Here is a 21,280-nt window from a genome sequence, read left to right on the forward strand (position 1 = left end):
TTTTGTGGCTAAAAGTATGCATTCACTTTATAAAGTGCAAGTGAAAGCTTACGGGATTCTTAGTTTGCATCAGTACGCGTTAAACCCTTTGGGTGTATGCAATGGTTGTTGTGTTTCGTTTGAAGGAATTTATGTTGTTTTTTAATGGAATTTTGCTGGAAAGATTATAGACTATAATTAGTTCGAAAACTTTATAGATAATAATATAATGTAATTTTAATTAATAATTGTACAACAATAGAGCACTCTTTTGTTAACCCCATCGAAAATGTTGTTAAAGCAAACACTTATGTGCAACATCGCTTGGCTAACCTTACCGTTTCATTTATTACATTTTTCTCATTCACGCTTTTTCTTATGCGAAAAGCTTCTTTCTTCCGTCCGACGCGTAAACCACCCGGTCCGGTCTGGCCCCTAGCGTACTACTTGAAGGATTTTACCCACAGTGGGTGAAAATTTTATCATCGCACCTTCTAGCACCCACCATGCCAGTTTCTACCACCGGATGGGCATCATGTTTTATTCAAGCAATTGTTGTTTCTTGTTGCTCTCGGTTGGTGCACTCACGTACGGCATCTCAGCAGTTTTCCGCTGCCGCTGTGGTGTATTTGTTTTTATTTAATATTTCCCCTCGTGAATTCGGCAGCCTGCCTGCCTGCCGGTGTACCCGACGGTATCGTGCAGTGTCGTCGCTGTCGATCGCATCAACCGAATTGCGCGCGGACACATTTTCATCGTCATAGTCGTCTGTCGTCGTTCATCGTCAACATCACGGGACGGTGGGCCATAGTGAGCAAATGCTCCGCACTGCACGAGCAAGAAAGAGAGCGAACAGGAATGACGTGTTCGAGCAAAGCCGCTCGAAAGCTGTGTGTGTGGAAGTTCATAAATATTAATTATGCACATAATTTGCTGTTTTTCGCTGTATGTGTTCGTGTGAACGACCATGCGCCTCCATCGGTGGGCTCCGTTCAGTACTGTCGCAGTAGGCGATCTGATTGAAACAACGATAAACAGGCAAGCGAAAGCCCTTGAGTGGTGCCAAATTGTAGGATGTTTCGTACATGGTTCGGCAGCGTAGAGAAAAACGAGATTGTCCACCGCAACCGGTTCAGAGATGAGTTGATCAGATGAGTAGTGCTACATGGAGCAACATTAAACGCGTACGATGGAGCGGTCCAGTGACATAACTCTACGTTTCTGTCTTTTTTATGTCATGGCATACATCTGTGTCAATCAATGCGAGAAACTGTCCATACTTTTATGTATTAATGATGGTTGTATGACTATTAATGACTCAATAACATTTGCTAACGGGGTGGAAAGTTATCTTGGGTCTTGTTTTTGTTATCAACACAAGACCACTCGTTTTTTACTTTGTGTTTGTTTTCTATATCTTAAATTATATTTTTTCATTATTCATGTTATTATTTATTTATTTTGAATTATGTTAATTATATTTTCATCGTTTCGTGTGTACCTATGTTGCTTATGTTTTGTGTTTTTGTTTTTTTTCTTCTCTCTTTTCATGATTTTACGTACACCTTCAACAAACAATTGCTGCTTAATGGATCGTTTTGGATCGATTTTGTGATGTTTATCGAATTTCAACACTTTCTCGTTTCCCAAACCTGATGTTCATCGCGAAACCCATCACCACCACCATGGAACGTGTGCGCAAACCCCCTGCCCCATACGCCGCTACGACAATGTTGTTTTTGGCTTGAACAATTGAAAACAAACCCCGCGATGCTGCAACTGGATGGCGAAACAAAACAAACAAACAAAAAATCAATCTCTTCATTGAAACGACTGTGGAACTCGTATGGGCACAACATACGTACCTCCTGCTTCGAACACTCCAACACTCGAACACGTGCGTGATGGATTGTGACGGCAACGAATCTTCCCGGTGCTGTGCGATTTTTGCTTTCTGCCTCTGTTTCTTTTTATTTCACTCTTGCTACTGCTCGTGGTCAATCCTTTCATCATGCAACAACACCCGTCAACGCCTCACGACGGGACGCACACATGCAATCGCCGGTTCGACAGCTTCGATCCCAATCCGACGACCCGCCATTCGGTGTTTTCCGTCATCATCGGTGGCTTTTTCTACTGGACCTCGATGTTCTGCACCAATCAGGCGTCCGTTCAAAAATGCATGTCATTAAAATCGCTGAAAACGGCCAAACTTGCACTCTATTTTTCGCTGATCGGTAAGTGCTGATGGGTGGTTTTTTTTTCTGCCTTTCGTTGCTACCGAACGGGTGGTCATCAACGGGTGAAACATTTTTTTTTGCACGAACGGGAAATCTCTCGTTTTTGATTTGTGACTACGCGCTGTTGTTGAGCAGTTTAAAGTTTGTTTTCCGATGAATCTCAGTATCTGTACATGCACTCCAGTACCGAACATGTTACAGCGAACTCCAGTAGGTCTGGTTGAATCTGTTTTACATTTGCTCATCAATGGTGGTTGGGAAGCCCATCAAACGAACGAGTAGTGCTTCGAAAAAAGAAATTGTTTGATTAAAAAATAAATCAATGAAAAAGAACAGAAAACAAACATACCAACGAACAAACTTTTGAAACTTTCTCCGGTCTCAAACGGGCAGTGTTGTGGTCAGCATAGATACGTTACCCGTGGTCGGTACCCAAACAGTTGGAGTATTTGAGCAAAGTTAATTAAATGTTAGAAGGACAGCTCGAAATAAAATTTTGTTGTTTGTTTGCAGTTGTTTACCGACAACTAATCGTGTCGTTCGGCATTCGCCCTGGGTTCCCGGTCCGATCCGTTCTGGGCAAACGCATAAGTCAATCTAATTGATATGTTTTCGAAAATGGAAACCGTTCGATTAGTTTTGTGTTTTGTGCCTTCCTTCTCACATTTCCTACCGTCCCTCTCCTGCGGTGTGTTATTTTTTCCGGCTTACTTTAATTTCATTTCCACATACCGGCCAGAACCGGACGGTGCCATGGGGGTTGGGTGTTTGTTTTCTTTTGCGCGGGGTTTGTTGCTTATTCATACATTTCCGTCCACTTGCAGGATTGATTGCGGTGTTTTTGATAAACTTCTACACGGGATTGATGACTTTCGCACACTATTCCGACTGTGACCCGCTGGCGGCGGGCCAGATCACTGCCAAGGATCAACTGCTACCGTTCTACGTGATGGATGTGTTCGGGCATATCAAATGCATGACGGGGATATTTGTGGCCGGTATATTTGCCGCGAGCTTGGGGTAAGTGCAGCATTTCTCTTAAAAACCATCTAATAATGAATTGGCATTTTAAATCAATGAAGCTTTCAGGAACAAAGAGGTTCTGTACTAGTGCGATTTTTGTATACCACATTAGGCCATTTGAATGGTTGTTCCAATTATTGAAAAAAAATGAATATTATTGCCATTTTATAGGGAACATCGTACGAGGTGAGAATAGCAAAAGTGTTGTTATTGACCTCTACTTATTCGATTATTTGGCCTTGATTATCCATGACCAGTATGGCTGTATGGCTCCAACAACGCCTAAAGCTACAACTAGACACTGAGACTGTTAAGGCTCTCATCGTGGCTAGAGTATCAGTCAGCGAGCTCACCGAATGATTGACAAATGATGTATTGCACTGCATACCTTTAGGCGCTTTGCATCGCCTAGCGCAACGATAGCTGTCACTGAAAGCGCTTACAATACGCGCCTCAACTTTTCATATTATCAATCGAAATCACGCATATGAAATAAATTTCGAAACCATGCGCTAATAAATTCCGGTTCTAATGATTGATAGATACACCCAAGCGCTCCGTGCTATTTTCGATTCACAGTCGCGGAATGTACGAATCTGATATTGCAGTTAATAACCGCAGCTGGAATAGCTGCCTCGCGGGCAGGCAGGAATTTAATGGCAAATGAAAATATGCACGACAACATGCGGTATGCTGTAGACACTTCTCGCATGATGGTTTTAGCCACCACTCGGGGAAGCGAACCGACACGGGTTAATTATCGCCAGTGGAGAGCAAAAATACCTTGTCGCAATTCGATTTACGAAATGGTAAATGGTTGGGCAAACATGTCTCTCTCGTTGTTGCATGCATTTGCACCGGAGGTTAGTGCATTTCCATGATGTCCATGCCAGCAGTGTGAAAGCGAGACTAGTGGGGAAGGGGATCGGGCGAAAACCACGATCACGATTGGTGGTTTACTGGCGATGGTAGATGGCCACGGTTAGGAATTTTGGTTCGTTGCTAGCGCTAGAACCACCAGCATTCGATGGTCTACATTCCATTCCGCTGGCAAATTTTGGCAATAAGGCGGGCGTTAGCTAATTGAAATGCATTGATGGCTGCTGATGGACGTTGTTGGAATAATCAAATCAAGGCATTAATTTACCGGCCATCGCATTAGCACTTCAACCATCTCGAACCGATGGTTTTTGGTGTATATTGGTGTTTCCACCGTTTTAAAACGGCTACCATCCGTTGAATAACGTATCAGATCGACGAGTGCCCTGAAGCGAGGTTATCATCGGACGGTAATCGGATATTGGATTGTGTATGTGGAGTTTTTGAGATTCGACTGAACTGAACAGTTTAGTCCAAGATTTGAACGCCGCTTGGTGACTGTCAATCCCATCGCTCTAATCGTTCTGCGGCGTAAATCTTCAATTAATTTGCCCCACATTCCAGAGCGCAAAAGCGTTAGCTCACTTTTCTCCTCGTTAGCTTTCTGCCGGGCAATTACGACTGATATTGACGAATATCGATAATGGGACGCATTAAATCAGCAACAGAAGCCCGCAGTAACGGGTTTTTTGGTAACACCAGCCGGTGGAAGCGTAAATGTCTGCCGCTGAGAGCACAGGCATTTGCCACAGCAGACGTAGCAACGAAAACGGCATAACATTAGGTCACTGATGGCCGAACACTAATCATCGCTTCTAAGCCATCGTCGAAGTGCTACTGCAATGGTTCCTTTCCCATCCCGGCACGAAACATCCGGGAAAGCTGCGTTGGAGTGGTTTGATGGCGATGCGGGAAGAACCCCCCGATCATGGCCACCGCCGGTGGAATGTGTGTCTGTTTTTGTTTTCTTCCGGGCAGCGGTAGATTGAGACACTAATCTTAGGCGAATGGTCGTTTGATGAACGCCTTTCGGGAGTCGGCTTTTGCCCGGTCATCCAGGGTCCTGCCGGGCAATGAAACCACCAGCAAAAAGATAGAAACAGGCGAAGGTTTGATAAGTTTTTAATAGACCCGATTAGTCAACTTTACGATCATCCATAAAAGTATGGCATCCGGTTTGCTGGCACTGGTACACGGGTCGGACTCGGAGAAGGCAGTTTTTTTTTCTCTCGCTCTCTCTCTCTTCCCTTCAATAATGGTGCTTTATTGTAGCTGTTTGCCTTTGTGCTGTGCCTTCGCCGTTCACCGACGGGCCATCATAATGTGGGCCCGATCGTGTGCTAGCTTTCGGTTCGCGTGGCTTTCGTTTACGGCTGTTAAAATTGGATTGATTTGCAGGGTGGAAGAAAAGCAAAATGTCTTAAGAAATTAAACTTTCCACCAGTGTGGGGCGTGTGTTTGTTTGTGTGCGGTCGTTTCGATATTCGGCGCCATCAAAAGTGTGGGATTTAAAGGATCATGGAACACGGACGCGTGCACTGACCTGTTTTTTTTGCCTCAAAAGTGCCGACCGGTAGTGAATTAGAATTGATTTGCAGCACATCGTCCGAGGGGGTCAGAAGCAATAAAAACCTTGCACTAGAGGACGCATTTCTTGTTAATCATTGTGGTTGGCTTTTTTTGTTTTGTGGACTAAACAATATTCGGTCATGAAAAGTGGGGAAAAAACAGCAAAATATGTTTTGTGGCCTGTTGCCTGTTGCAGACACTTTCTTCACGTAGTAGAGGCGCTACATTTCGTCAAATTTAATTGAACTTGTCGGAAATACGGTTTTGTGCCATTTTGCTTTTTATTGCTGAGGAGCTTGAGTTATTAATTAGGTAGAGTAAATTCTATGGAAAAGTATAGGAGGTACTTAAATATAAAAAAGTCAAATAAGTGGATAGTATGAAAATATTATCACCAATTTTATTCAACATCCGCTTTAGGATTCTCGATTTTTATGACAGCTTTTTACGAATATTTTATGAGAACATCACTGCACCCATTACCAAATCCTTCAAATGCGGTGCATTTTTGTTTTTCGTTAGCACAAATGTTTCCAAAAAGAGGACTCGATCAAACCGAAAGACTTCGCTGCACAAAGACTTCAAATTTGATTGTCAGAACACAAGCCAGCAAATGAGTACTACGAGTTCCTTCCGGTGACTAAACGCTCGTCGCACTGTGTTTCCCTGTTGCTTTGCCAGGGCAGCTTCCTTATGGCCGCTGGTGCGAAGTGTCTTATGCCTTCTTCTTTTCCGCTCCCCTGTTCTTGGCGAGTCCGAACAGTCGTGTGGTGGAATAAAATTAACATTCTAATAAAATTCCGCCTGTCTTGTGCTCGGTCTCTCGATAACTTCTGCCTAACGAGCTGACGGTGTCGGAGACGCACGCCTTTGCCCGGGAACTGCCTTTTTTCGGTGCATCATCATTAGACTGGTGTGGTGTGAGCGCGCGCGCGAATGAAGCCACACAAACTGTCTTAGGAGAGTACGAGAAAACTGAAATTGAAACAGTTGCCTCGGGAATCGCCTTTAGGGCTACTGTTTTTTTTTTCTCTCTCGAGCAGAGGTTCTCGGAAGTCATCGTCGTGGTCGTGAAACTTCCTTTTCGCATTATCACTTGCCGCAATGCTGCTGCGTCGAGAGGGCCAGAATGAAGTCGGCGCTTCGACCGCTCTATGGCGCCTTGTCTTTTATGTTGTTATAATAATTACATTCGTATTTTGAGGGCTCCGGATCCACGGTTGGCACGTCTGTTTTCGTGCTGGATGCGAGTGTTAAGGAACTCAAGGAGCAAGGAACATTTTACCTTCTTCCCGAACCGCGACCGAATGCCATTTGGCACCGTTCCTTCGCACGGGGTACGGAGGACCTCAAACCCTTGAAGAATTCGGTTCCAATTAAGTGCCTCACATTGAAGCAATTTCCAGTACAATTAAGACTGCGGGCACCGGCGGCTGCACACCGATCGAGTGTAGAACATTTTTGGCCCCGCAAAGAGGAGCACACGAAGCCGTGGCCAGGGTTCGGGGTGGGATGTTGAGCGAAAGCTTGCAATGCGCTTCTTATGGTTGTGTGTTTTTCTTCTCATGGTTCCCTCTTGCAGCACCGTTGCAGCGGCACTGAACTCGTTGGCGGCGGTCACATCCGAGGATCTGCTGGCGTCCGGTATGGAAATAAAGATCCCGGACGGGAAGGGCGCACTGTACGCGAAGTGGATGTCCCTGGGGTAAGTAGTAGATGGCGTAATTTCGTTGTACGATTATGACCTTTTCACATGTTGATACGTTTACCGCGAGATTGGCACACCCTCTTTATGTACGACGAGACTTATGAATTTGCCGCCTGCTGTTGGGTTGGTTGTGATCAACTGGTGCTGGTTGATGCGATGTTTTTTGTTAGCGGGAGTTTTCGGTTTGTTAAATAATGCATTCGTTGGAAAGATCTCTGATCTCTGAGAAACATTTAGGAGCTTGAAGATATACATCTAACATTTTGAACAACATTAGGTGGTCTGCAACAACATGCAAAGGTTTTTCTGTAGAGTTCTGTGAGTGCATTAGGCTATAAAAACTCCCAGACGTTTCGTCAGACGAAGTCAACCAATTCAAAAAGTATAAGAAGATACTTAAATTTTTGTTAAGTAATTTATAACAAAATGGTGGACAGTTAAATCCATAAACGTAATTTTTTCTTTAAACACGCCAGTATTTAGAAATAAAACAACGTACAAGATTGTTTGCTGTTACTTTCGCCAAATAATCTGCAAAGTATCAAATGAATTCGGTTCTAAGGTTCCCAATAATATCCTGGTAGCGATATGCAAAACTTTGTTTTAAGAGCAATGCCTTTGAACATCTTTCCATTCGCATGTGCATGAGTGCAATTTCGAGTGCAGCCAAGTGTTCAATAACTTAAAAGAAACTGTTTGAAATAATTGACAGAAAATCAAATCAAAGCAACACGGCATTCTTCAAACCGTTGACGGAACGTGACAGAAGGTCACGAAAGCCAATGAATTGATTGAAGTAAAATATCTTTTCCACCGGTTCTTTATTCACTGGTAGCAGATCAATGCTGCCCCGTTCCTTTTCCCTTCGCCTTCTTCTCCTCCTGCGCACCTTGAACTAGCCCTAGTAATAGGAAAATAGATGACCGTCGTAAAAATCGGGTGGCAAAATTGTGGGTCACCTGCTCGCCCCATCTCGGTTGCCCCTGGGCCACCGCGCAGGAAAGTTGACGTTGGTGCTTTTTTTTCCTGACAGCTTTTCTCACCCTGCCACTGTGGGCTGCGTGTTTATCGATTCTTTCCGCATGTCGAATTACATCGTTTTGCCACCCCGGACATGTGTGTGGTAGCCCGTAGCTTCTAGATTAACCGCCATCACACACGCACCAGAAAGGGTGATTTTAGTTGGGCGCGGTGGTCGGTGGGGAAAATGAACTATGTGCCAGCTGGAGCCTGAGGGATGGAACCGAACTTCCGGTGTCAGGCAGGCCACTGATGTCAAATGGTTATGACCCGCTCTGCTCCTCGCCGTCGTGCCAGTGTGCCTCCCTCATACTCACGTGTCCACATGGTTTGAGTCAACCATTTTGTCGTGTTTGCCCTTTTCCCGTCGAAGGGTAATTTATGACCTGTTACCCATAGACCCGGGACATATAACATGGCACAGTGTTGTTCCCGCTTACATGATGCGCATCTTGAGTTCTGTGCTTTTTTTTCTCGCTCGGTTTTATAATACATTTGCTGCGCTTTTTTTTACCTCCACTTATCTCATTCATCTTATCACGAAGGGTCCTGCCTGTGTTTGGGAGAGAGACATCGAGAGAAGCTAGAAATCGAATGAAAACAACCAGTTCATTACAACGGGGAGATGTAAGGGGTTGGGTTTGTTTTTTCCCCATTGCTGACCCGAAATCGAGCGTGTGCGTTTTTGCTGTGCTTTTACGATCGATTTTGACAGGCGAAAAATAATGGCTTACAATCCGACAATCGCTTGTCCGGTACCTTGTTTTCGCCACAAATGTTTTGCTTTTCACCGATAGACGATCGACGATGGTACGTTTTGTTGCCGTTACGGGGCATGAGTTTTGTTTGTTTTGGTGATGGCGCTCGGCTCGCTAATCCTCCTTGCCACTATTCATTTGTGTTTTGGCGGTCGTATGAGGCACCATGTTGGGTGATGTAGCAGAACATGCATTTGTTTCGTTCCCCCCCCCCCCCCCCCCCCCCCCCCCCCAGATATGGCACAAGATTACCACTGTACGGTGCTCGTTTAAGTTTACGCGAAACCAACCCGGTTAGATTTAATGTTTTGTACTAAAAATTAATTCTCCACCAGGGCGAGCGCGAGCACACGGCCGAGGTGCTCACTCGACACTCGACCGTATCGTGCAGTGGGCGGTTGTGTGTCATACCGGCACCGGAAGGATGGGGAAAACTATATCGGATATTGGATTTTTCACGCTTCTCACAAAAACAAAGCCAAGCAAACAAAGCATTTCTGCTGTCGAACCTGCAATGCTGCCGTCTCTCCTAGCGTGTGACGTGCAAGGAAAGAAAGTGTCGAGTGGGAAGCAACGAAAAAAAAAACCAAAATAGAAAGTGTAAGAACCAGATTTGGCAGAAATGAAATGCATCGGAAAATATCGAAATCTATAAACGAGATAACCGTTTGCTTGCCCGCACGCTACACACTACATCCGGCTGCGCCGAGCCCAATGGTGCTGAAGATTTGAAAGCAATGCTGGCTGGGAGGAAGGAATAAAAAGGGCGACGGTGCCATTGGCTGGCGAGATACGGTGGCAAAAAATGTCCGTAATTCTCCGATGCCGTGGAGTTCGTGGTGGCGCGTCTGACGTTGTTGATCGAAACAGATTTTCACTCGATTCCGGCATGTGGGCCCGGTAGCTGGCCACTGGGGTTGGGCATGAACTGGAGAAATGAACCCTATCTATCTCGCCTTATCTGTGTGCCTGCGTCCGCCGAGGATACCAAGCGGAGGACAATTTCACTTCAATTGTAGCTAGTTGCAGCTTGTCCTGGAAATTTTTGCGCACCAAAACGAGTGGAACGGGAAAGCGGCAGAGAAAGCTGGGGGACCTGGTTTTTTTTTTTCGAACGCGGGCCAGTTTTCAGCACTAGATTTGATAGTGTGTGTGTTTTTTTCTCCCATCCCAAAATCATTCGTTTACCGCGGCCTGGCGCGTTGGTCCGCGCCCTAATGGAAAGCTATAAAATCTCGAATCTTTCTCGCCCCATTTGACGTAAGAGTCCGTACGCGAACGACACGAGGGCTGTTCATGTAGGCGGTAGGTTTGTTTTAAGGGATGCAACACCAGAACATCCGGTTCTAGAGTGCACCGTAGTGGAACATATCCCTGCAGTACTTAAACAAAAGAGATCGGTAATATAGAAACACTTCAACTGATAGCTCCAAATGTCCAAACGACTGCCCGGGACTGGCCATATGAGCGTTGGTGTATGTGTGTGTGTGTGTGTGTGTGCCAAAAGCGAAAGATTAATCCTGTTGTTTTTAAAAATTGGATTTTTTTCGCCCATTCCGCCCAACGCAACCAATGCACCGTTATCGGCAATCGGCCAAGTTTGATTCCGGTCAACCACGGCACGTTTTTGGCCAGGTTTTTTTTGTTTTCTTCGGTGACCACAGTGGGCGACACCCTGATAGTCACAGCAGGCAATCAAATGGAAGGCCTGGAATATGGCAAATGGCCATATTTTGGGTGCGGATTCTCGCTCCTTTAATGGAATGGGGGCAGCTAGTTTCGCGAAGAAAGCGGTTCCCATCCACTGCAGCGCACTGAAACGGATGTAATTGGATTTTCGCTCGATTTCACCTTTAACCTGTTTGAAATTTCATCTCACGGTCGAGTTGGGTGTCTCCCCGTTTCCGGCTTACTGCCTGCTGACGTAAGCAGTACGAAGTACACACCGTTGACGGGTGTTGTTTTTTTCCCGGGGGCGATTTGTCTAGATTTGTCATTTCGATTGGCCACGTGCTTTTTAGCGCTTATTGTTTGCCTTTCGATTGTGATTGCGTTTGAATTATTTGCTGCCCCGATCGTGGTGGAACAGGTGCGCCCAGCAAACTGGGACGGATAGATGCCACCTTCCCAGCAAGTGGCAAGCGGGTTCACCCGGTTCGGGATCCTTCTGTTCACCCGTGGCGAGGTGAAGACATTCGACGGTTGTCCGCTTAAGTAGTTTACCTTGCCGGTTCGGTTGGAATGTTTGAAATTCATGACGGCACCGCCGGCAGGCAGCAGGAAAATGCTATTTAATTTGTACTTTCTTACGGCACATTTCGAACGGTTCTGCCTTTGGCTGCCGCTGAAGTTTTAACAAGGACAGGCCTACCGTAAGGGGGGTGCCAGTGTTGCGTGTGGAATTTGTGATTCGTAAAGTCGTTAGTGGAAAAATTAAATGAATTGTTTACGTTTTCCATAAAACGAACGAAACGGAAAGGTAACGGTCGAATCGTAAATCTAGCATAACGATTGTTACCGTGCCGGAGATGAGTTTGCAATGCAAATCGATAGATTATTAGTTTATCTATTTATTACAGCTATAACGGTTATGGTACACTGTCAAACTTACAATAGATGTATTTTAAGAATTCATCATTAGTTATTTTTGTTTAATAAAATTCGTTGTTTAGGCTTGTTGTTGCTATGGTAATTTGGTAATACTTTTGCATTGGCATTTTGTTTTACGCATTGAGTTACTTTTCATTCGGCTTTGAGGCCAAAATTTCTCCTAAATGTATGCAATACGCTGCACTATACTGCGATTCGGACATTCGTGAAACGTAACGCCCAAAGTTATGCAATGTACAAACAATGTTGTTGCTTTCAATTTGATTTATTATCAAAACGGCCAAAATAATTGTGTAGTACTGTAATATTATAGTTTTTTGACAACATTTTTTTTACCAAAAAGAGCTTTTTTATATAAATATTGAAAGCTGTGAAATCGTATGACCATATGACTCACGGTACTTGTTTTACTCTTTCAGCAAAACAGTGTTTCGTATGTAATTGACTTAGTTCGAACCGTAATATGTCCCACATATGTTGCCTTGGGGTCTTTTAACATCTATCATGTCGCACAGTTCATTCAGACTTTACCAGCAGACAGTAACGTTTGCTGGTAACGATGATACACCTCTTGTTAGACTTGTGCCTGTACTTGCCTATAATATGAAGGAAACGATTTCCGATTCGGTGTGTTCCTCGTATGAGCTTTCCTGTCTGTTCAAACGAACGTTTTCCTTTGCCCCATTAGTAGACACCCGTGCCCTGAAGGAGGATGTAGCAAACTGTTTATCCTAGTACGTGTTTGAACGTTCTGGTGCTGATGCGGTTTACCTTTCATGCTACCAATGCTCTTCTTCTACATCCACTGCACACACACACACAGACAGACAGCAGAAATAAATACACTTAGTATATTTAGCTACGGTTATTGGCTGGAATAAGATTTCCTACCGACGTTTCGGCCTCCCTTTCGGCGCAGATTTGCACGCGCTCTTCCAATTCATTCTGTTTTGAAATTGTGTGACAGCACGTGCAAGCCCCAACCACGTTGTGGAGTTGTGCAGTGTGTTGTGATAACTAATAAAAAAACACCCCCTGAGATAGAGAGAGAGGGAGCAAAGTCAATGAGGCGGAACTAAAGACGAAGTTCTGTCAATGATCCGAACGAGAAACATACACCAACTCCCGGGGCTGGATTATGATCCTAATATTCCATTTCCCGGAAGCCGCAATCGTTCCCCGGGTGTGGTCGCTTTCCGTTCGATTCCCAGTGTTGCCGTATTCCTGTTGCTCGCAATCATCCATTCCGAATTGATTCGTTTCGTCCTGCGCCCGGCAAAGGTAAATAATAAGTCTGTAATGCTACACGGCACACTGCTGCTAGTTTTGCACGGGATCGATATCAACACGGTTGCGTCACGCATCGCCGTCGATGCTTCACTGTACCACATCACCCGGCACTGCTCGGTGCCTGCGTTCTCCGACACGATTCGCCTGGGTCAGAGTGGCATATCCGTTTGCTGCTGTTGCCATTTGCAACCATAACAGCTACTTTATCACGTTCGCCAACTGACATTTAGTAACGATTTTCTTGGGTGAATTGTTGTTTGAACTGAGTTGAAGAAAGCTGTACGATATTTCCCCGGAATGAGGCCCAGGCTGCCAGGGCTGATCAGTACGCACAGCTCTCAGACAGGTGCACAAGTTTCTCGGAACCAAAAAAAAAAAACACTCGTCCTCCCTCGGTGGCCGGGCGGTGGAAAATGTGCAGGAAGAAAAGCGAATCATTCGAGAATTGTTGATCTATTGGTGGCGGTTTGTTTTCGTTGCGTTGAGACGTTAGTGCCTTTCAAGTGCCGGCGTCTAGAATATTGGATCTCGTACAGCGATGCCGACGGAGGCTGCGTCGGCTCACCCAAAATGATGGGAAATCGAAGCCACGAGTTCTGAGATTTATAGCGCGTGCAATAGATTTTTTTCCCCCTGTCCCTTTCCACTTTAGCCGGTGCGTATATTTCTTCGGTTGGAAATTTCGGGCCAAAGGATTCCGTTTCGCCATCAACCGTGATCACAGCGGTGGATTAAATAGTTCCTGCTGCCGGCATGCGATATACGGAAGCACTTGAAGCTTGTTCGTCTGTGACTGAGAAGCACGGGCCCGAAAATCCCGATCGACCCAGCCCTTTCTTCGTGTCTGAAGCTCCACGAAGCATTTGTGGCTCCATTTTGTGGCTGTTTTAGGATAGCAGCAGCTAGAGTTTTGGGCACTTTTTTATTGGTTCGGTTTGCAGTTTTTTTTCTGTGGCCATTTTTGAAATAGGTATTAGGGTAGCGTTTTCGTTATTTATCAACGCAAACCGTTTTCTCCGCTAGCAGCACCGAAACGAAGAGTAATATAGCTCGTTTTGGGGAGGCCAATGTGTAGCTTGATGTTGGGATTGAAATAAAAACACATAATGGATGGTGCGTGTTTTGTGCAGGTGAAAAAAAAAATGGACCACCGAATTGTTCCGAGTTGCTGGAAACCTTTTTTCGGTGATGGGTATTTTCCATAGCCGTTCCGATTCGGGCAATAAAGAGATACGGGGATGCGGTGTGGAATTTCGATCTGATTGACTTCGAGAGTTGAAGGGTTAAGGGATTTTATTGGATGATCGAGCCTCGAGTAGATTGCTGGCGAAACGGTGTGAAATATTGCTTAAAAATGCACTGAACGTGTCGATGATCGGATGTCCTGGAATACATTTTGGCATTTGTTGCCCAATATTAAAACTATCAATTGTACTATTTTTCGCAATTTGATGAAAAAAAGCAATCGTTGACATGATGAATTTCCTTTTTTCCATAAATTTCCTATATTTAGTTCCATTCTGGGTAGCGATCGGCATCTGTGTGCTGTCGTGGAAATCGTTATTGTAACTAGCAATGATACATTTAAGATGTTTTCCATGCATCTCGCGCACTTGCTTTTCTTTATTGCCACTGTCTCGGAGCATCTGGTATAATGCATTTCCTTCGATTGCATTTCACCCTCTACTGAGCCCAGAGAAGGTGTTTCCTGTCAGCCTCTACACGTTTTTTTTTTGCTATAAAGATCAATACCGCCATTATATTCACATTGCTCCTCTTTCCTTCACAGCTTCGGATTGGTTTCGTTCGGTTTGGTGTTCGTGGTGGAACGACTCGGTGGTATTCTGCAGGCCACCCTCACACTGAACGGGCTGATCGGTGGCGTCACGCTTGGACTGTTCAGCCTTGGCATCTTTTTCCGGCGAGCAAACAGCAAGGTACGTAAATGTGTTTCCTCCATTATTTGTTGTTCTGCAAAGTGAATTAAAAAGTGATTTAAATACCGCACACATTGCACTAGACGCCCGTTTCATCAGCGAGCTTATTAGTCTACTTCTTAATGAGTTTCGAGTGCACGCACCATGGCACGAAAGGAACAAGAAAAGGTGAAGGAAACAATTACAATACAACAATGAGCCTGTTTGTTGGGGCATTAACTTCCCAGCGGACCTGGGACACTGGGATACGAGCCGCGACTAGGAAATTGTTTCGCGCGTTATCTCTCGCAGGGTGAGATACGCGTAAAACGTCAGTAAGAGGGCGTGAGGTTTAGGTAACCATTTACAAATGCTTTTCACGCTCGAAAGGCGACAAAATTGAATTGAAACTCAATTTAAGTTGTTTAACAACGTACGACGACACCCGACACGGTGTGACGATCGTTAACGAATCCCAAACCGTGCGTATCCCAAGCACATTCGCGAAAGTGTCCACCAAGTGGGGTGTCCCCCAAGCTGAGCAAGCGTACTAATTCGTGCAATATGATTATGGGTGGTTATGTGTCGCCTCCATTGCTCCTATCCCTCCCTACTGTATGTGTGTGCGCTAGTGATTACGCAGCGAGGATTAGATGGCAAACAGTGGCACGGGACGCTCAAAAGCTGAACGAAAAACACTCCACTTTATCCGATTAATCTCATTGAAGTGAAGTTAAATGAGCTTTTTATTGTGTCCCCGGTTCCGGTTGACTGCATGCACACGTACGTACACACACACACACACACATACCGCTTCGGGGTTTGTTGTTCACATACACGTACACAAATCGGAAGAAAAGATGCTTTTATCCATCTTTGGCTCGCATTGTCGTAAGGAGCGTTCTTGGAGGGCATCCTCAAGGTGCCTTGGCCGTGGGGTTGGTGTTGGTCGCCGTCAGCATGAGCGTGAGAGAAAGGCAGTCTCAAATCCCACCGTCAACATGGTAAACACACATACGAAAGGAGCTTCAAGATGTGGCAATGCGTGTTACGTTGCCGTTGATTTCACCCACGACGATGATGATGATGATGATGATGAAAAGGATCATCACTGTTTACACAGATACCGTTGATCAAGACGCACTCGTCTGTGCTGTGGCATCATTTTATCGGTGAGGTGTAAATGGGAAAGAAATGACATTTCTCCTTGACGCCCACTCAAAACGCACCGTTGTGCGATGGGCGTCTTGGGATGTGAGTGCGAGAAAAGCATCTTTCCCTCGATGAAAAAATCTCTCCCTGCGCCAGCGAATGAATGAGCGATTGTGATGGGTTTGCTTTGCTTTTCTGCCCCATGAACGGAGCAGTAATGCTGCTGCAGCAACAAACCATTCCTACCTGGGCTTCGCGCACATTTTCCACACACACACACACACACTCTCTCAAGTGTGGGCGAGTGGAAATTGAAAATATGAAAATTTGATTACCTGTTAATATACCAGTTTTGTGGCGCAATCGCTACAAGATGAGCTTATTATGGATCACTGCTGGAGCGTGTTCCTCGTGCGATTCCTCGTACGGTATGCCCAGATTTCGTTGGGCAAGCTCACAGCAGTGTGGCTTACGTCCTTGAGGTGCGATACTAGCCTTCGAGGGGTGAACAGTTGCCCACTTGAAAGGGGCTATGCAATCCGGCTATGCGGGCGGCACTCGGTGTGTGAGTGGTTGCACTACGCAAGAGCTTTGCGGTTAACAGCCCGTCATCAAGGGCTTTCGTTGTGATGGATCGTTGTTGTGTAGATTGCTGCTGGTACGAGAGCAGTTCCGAATGGAGCTTGAACCGTAATCATACCATTATGAATCTATTCGTCCCTTATGAGCCAAACGCAAACCATTTTAAGTATGTTAAATTACATTAAACGCGGAAAAAACCCTATTGATTGGCGACTATTGCTTCAAATTTCAGTTCAATCCCTGAACTTGGGACCTTTTTAAATAACTTTTTCTCGATCAAAAGCAAATTAATAAGATATTCTACAAAAAATGTGCGATACGATTTATTAAACGACTCATTATCATTATCTATCTCTCGCTTCTTCAACAGGGTGCGCTACTGGGTGGAATTCTATCGCTAGTGCTGGTCATTGTGGTGGGAGTGTTGGCACAAGTGAACAATGAAGAAACACCCCCACTGCCCTCATCGTTGGACGGTTGCAATGCGACGATCCCGCTAAGCCATGAAGGATTCGCATACGAAATAGCACCATCAGATGGGTCGGTTAGCTTGGCGCTGCAGAGCCATGGCAATGAAGCTTTTGAGCATCTTTTGGCGATCGCCACCAGGGACGGTTGGAGCGATGGTGGAGAGTTGGAGAATCATTTCTACAGGTAAGTTTCGATCATTGTATTTCCATTATTGTCAACAGTTAATCAAGAGCAGACACATCAACGCAAATAGGAAAAGGAATAACTTTATTTTAAACGCACTTGATGAGTTTTCATGGTATAATTACAAAAATTCATCCATTTCCGACCATGCAGTCCCAGCGTACGATAACTCGAGTGGAAAATTCAATTCACAACACAACTGCTGCAGCTGTCTTCTTTGCATGTCGGTGATGGTTAAAAAAACGCGAAACCAATTAAAAAAAGTTGTACCAAAACAGTTAGTTGTTTCCTTTCCGCCTTTCAATTATAAATGTGTAACTTTTCCATCCACTTTCAGTGCGGGTTTCATGGAAAGCAAATTAAACAGCAGAAATTGAAACAACCGGTTCCGATTACCGGGTTTGTGATTTTTAATCGTGAAAATTGCTACTGGAGTCAGTGATACTGATTGGGGGTGGGTGGGAGCAAACAATTTGTTTGCTTCTGTGCTTTTAAATACAGACATTGGAAGGGGTGACTCGAATTTGTGGATTTATTAATTTACAAAGCAGCCTAAATGTATGCAATTCGCTGTGCACAATCAAACTGTATGCCATGAACTACTATCGTAAGTAATTGCTTCTGTGTTTGCTATGGGCAGAATAAATTTCATTTTGCGTAAGCGTCATAGAATAGTGATATGGTGTATATTTATTGTTCTGTTTGACTTCTCTATTCTTTGTTGATGTTTTTTTCTAATACATACTAATAATTCCATCTAAATATAATCCTCTTACATTCAAGTTTTGCCAGTAGAATGCAAAGTTGTAATACATTTTCCATGTTTCCACGTACTTATTGTGGGGAAATGGACAAAAAAAATCTCACAGTTGAACACAACGGATTTATTTTTGCTCTAGTTTTACCTTTTACCTTACACCGTTCGATAGTGGACGAAGGCTGACAAAATGAAGACAGCGAGCACCATTTGATTGGAGTTCATTCGGTGCGCTGCGTTGGGAACGAAAGTTAATTGAGAGTACACACGAAACCGCTATGCACGGGATCCATTTTTTCGAGGTTCGCGTGTTGGTTGCTAAACCTCTTCAGCAGTGCATATAGGTAAAGGAAAGTGTTTGCTCTTTTCGATACGGTACCCTTGGTGCAGGTGTAAATCCCTCTCTTGGTTGGTAAACCATTCTTTGGTAAACAATCATTTGTTCAGGTCAGGCTCACCCTGTCAGCTTCGGTTGGATGTTAGGTAAAACAGCATCAATCAGCTTATCTTCTCTGTTCCCATAATGGATCTAAATGTTGCAGAAGATACGTGTTTATGTGTTGTATGCGCACTAAACATGGTCTATTGAGTAGTGTACGATTCTTCTTTCAATAACTGTATCCTTCTCCCTTCTCTATTCTGCTATTCGCAGGCTGTCCGACGAAGATGCTGCAGCTTCCCTGCAGAGCGATGTGATAAAAGCATCCACCAGACAGGAGGATTCAACCGACGATTCGTCCTCATGGTTTGCGGCCGTATACCGAATCAGCTACATGTGGTACAGTTGCCTCGGGGCATTACTGACGGTGATCTTCGGTTTGCTCATCTCGCTATTCACATCGGACAATTCGTGCAGTTGCTGGAACCGGTCCACGGTTGATACGGTTCTACCCACCAGTAGCAGTGCGGTACCCTCCAAGGAATCAATCCAATCTGCGGCCGAAAGTGGTGCTGGCAAACGTAGCAAACTCAGCGTGGGTTCGATGGCCCCGCTAGCGCTGATGATGGGCACATCGGTAAAGCACAGCCCTGCCGGTGGTTCAAGTTTCCCGAAGTCAAAGGAAATTCTTGCGAACGAGGCTAGCATTGGTTCCAGTGTCGCGAGCTTATACTCGATCGACCAGCAGACGATTACCTCCGAGCTGGACGGATCGTACACGGAGGAAGACAGACAGGAGGACACGTTGCGAACAGCAGCGCATGGGTCGGAAGGATGGACGAATCGTGGAGGTATCAGTGGATACTCCACGTTTTCCACGACACCATCTTCGATGAAGGTGGAAAGTGAACGATTTTAATTATGAATTTCTAAAGCTTCCATTTCCGTACGAATAGCATTTCCAACCAGTTGGGGGGGAGCAAGCGGTACCTAAGGTAGTGATAGATATTTTCGTTCGTATAATGTTTCATCCATCGAAGGGAAATGACACCATATCTATCGGGAGATAGGGAGGACCAGTGTTTTTTTCTTCTTCTCAGGTGTCCTCCATTATGTAAGCTAGGGTTTTCCAATCGATACTCGAAATTGTGGGACATGTGTATTGCTGTAGATAGAACTGCGCCCATACTTATTCACGATTGCGCTTCACGAGTGACGTTCCACTTCATCACATGCTCGAAACCGAGTCACTTTTTTACCGTAGTCTAGATTGCTATTTTGTTTGTTAAAAGTTAGTGCACCCGACTTTCCTACGCTCAGTATTTATCATTTTGATTTTATGTACCCTGCTACAGTCGGGGGTGTAGGGTAATGAAAATGTTTAGCTCGTACGTACCGACGATGGAGATGTTGAATCTGTTCTGTTGCAGCTGTTTAACTTGTATGTATGCAGGTACGGCAGGATTGCACACTTTCGGGCGGAAATAAAACATCGGCCAACTGCCGGATATTTGTTTTCCAGAAAGCACGACGAATCCCGGTTGAAGGCTGATTGAGCGTTTAATTAAGCTTTTCGTTAGGAGCCTTAGCACACACCCCATTTGGTGCATGCAATATTGAGCGCATGCAAATTGAAAGAAATGCTTCCGTTTGCTAATATCCGGCACCATTCCTGGCGACGGGCTTAGACGGGTGTGGAAAGGAAAATTAAAAGTTCTTCATTTGCCATGTAACAAACAGGCATCAGCTCGTTCCGCCGGTAGTATTAAAATCGCTTATCGATACATTTATCATTCCCGAGCTATCAGCGACGGATTTCGCATAGCTTAATCACCGCAGTTCGGCTATAATTGATTCATGATCGATTCGTTTAATCCGGTTGAATAGACAGAACGTTTCATGATGTGTGTTTTTCCTTGTATTGTTTCACGCAAAACAACTTGATGGTTCGTAAAATTATTCCGTAAAATATTTTTTTCCAACGACCGACAGTTAATTCATCATGCTTTAAATCCATCATCTCACTTTATGTTAAGCCTAGCATGTCAATAGTTACAATTTATTATGCACGTCACAACGGCAAATGGTACCGGAAGGCCAAACTCAATCAAATTAGTTTTCTTTTGCCCTGCGGAGCAGTGTTGGCGCTCCAAGTGAAGCAACGATTGATGACTCCATCACGATAGGAATGGTTTGCAATCAATCACACACACACAAAAAAAAACAATGCAAAGTAAAATGTTAAGCTTACTTCTCCAACTGCTTCCCAGCAATTGGCAATCATTTCATTTCATTATTTATCGATATGAACGCAGGACGGCGTAGGTACAGTGCGGGGACGAGTGACTTACGGTGACAGTATCACAAAACCTTCCGGATTGTTTAGATGGCAATAATAGTTTCTCTTCGTTCGGTTCAGTTGTTCTGCTGCATTGTTTCAGGTTATTAGTTTTTCTGATTGGTTTAGTGATACTGGCATTCCGAGAAAAGAGAATACTAAAGCGACGATGTTATGCTCACATGTTTCTGTGTGAGGTGTACGTTTCCAGGAACTTTAGGGATCTTATTGTGTCTCTCGAAAACAGCTTTTTTCCATAACGGATGAATGTCTTTTTGCAGTGCTTTTGAGGTTGTTGTAGTTTATCAACTCATGTTCTCAATATATTGATTTAATTTGTACATTTGATTACTTAAGTATAAACCATACATACGAATCGAAAGGAACAGTACATTGATGTTGAAATGAAAGCGCCTAAATATATGC

The 21,280-nt window shown here is 44.6% G+C and overlaps 2 protein-coding genes across 2 annotated transcripts in view; both read left to right on the top strand.

Moving 5' to 3' along the window:
* Positions 1 to 2,150, top strand: part of LOC128305747 (protein ECT2) — a 96,925-nt gene extending 94,775 nt beyond the window's left edge. The window contains exon 14 of the mRNA XM_053043340.1: positions 2,053 to 2,150. The gene's annotated coding sequence lies outside the window, so the exon portion shown is untranslated. The remainder of the gene's footprint in view (positions 1 to 2,052) is intronic.
* LOC128305748 (sodium-coupled monocarboxylate transporter 1) overlaps positions 1 to 20,031 on the top strand; it is a 36,339-nt gene extending 16,308 nt beyond the window's left edge. Inside the window, exons 6-11 of the mRNA XM_053043342.1 lie at positions 2,053 to 2,216; positions 3,044 to 3,239; positions 7,273 to 7,395; positions 14,866 to 15,013; positions 17,097 to 17,380; positions 18,790 to 20,031. Coding sequence (XP_052899302.1) covers positions 2,053 to 2,216; positions 3,044 to 3,239; positions 7,273 to 7,395; positions 14,866 to 15,013; positions 17,097 to 17,380; positions 18,790 to 19,435 — 1,561 coding nt within the window. The 3' untranslated portion in view covers positions 19,436 to 20,031. The remainder of the gene's footprint in view (positions 1 to 2,052; positions 2,217 to 3,043; positions 3,240 to 7,272; positions 7,396 to 14,865; positions 15,014 to 17,096; positions 17,381 to 18,789) is intronic.
* Positions 20,032 to 21,280: the final 1,249 nt, after the last annotated feature.

The sequence above is a fragment of the Anopheles moucheti genome, chromosome 3, assembly GCF_943734755.1.
Source record: "Anopheles moucheti chromosome 3, idAnoMoucSN_F20_07, whole genome shotgun sequence".
Lineage (NCBI taxonomy): Eukaryota > Metazoa > Arthropoda > Insecta > Diptera > Culicidae > Anopheles > Anopheles moucheti.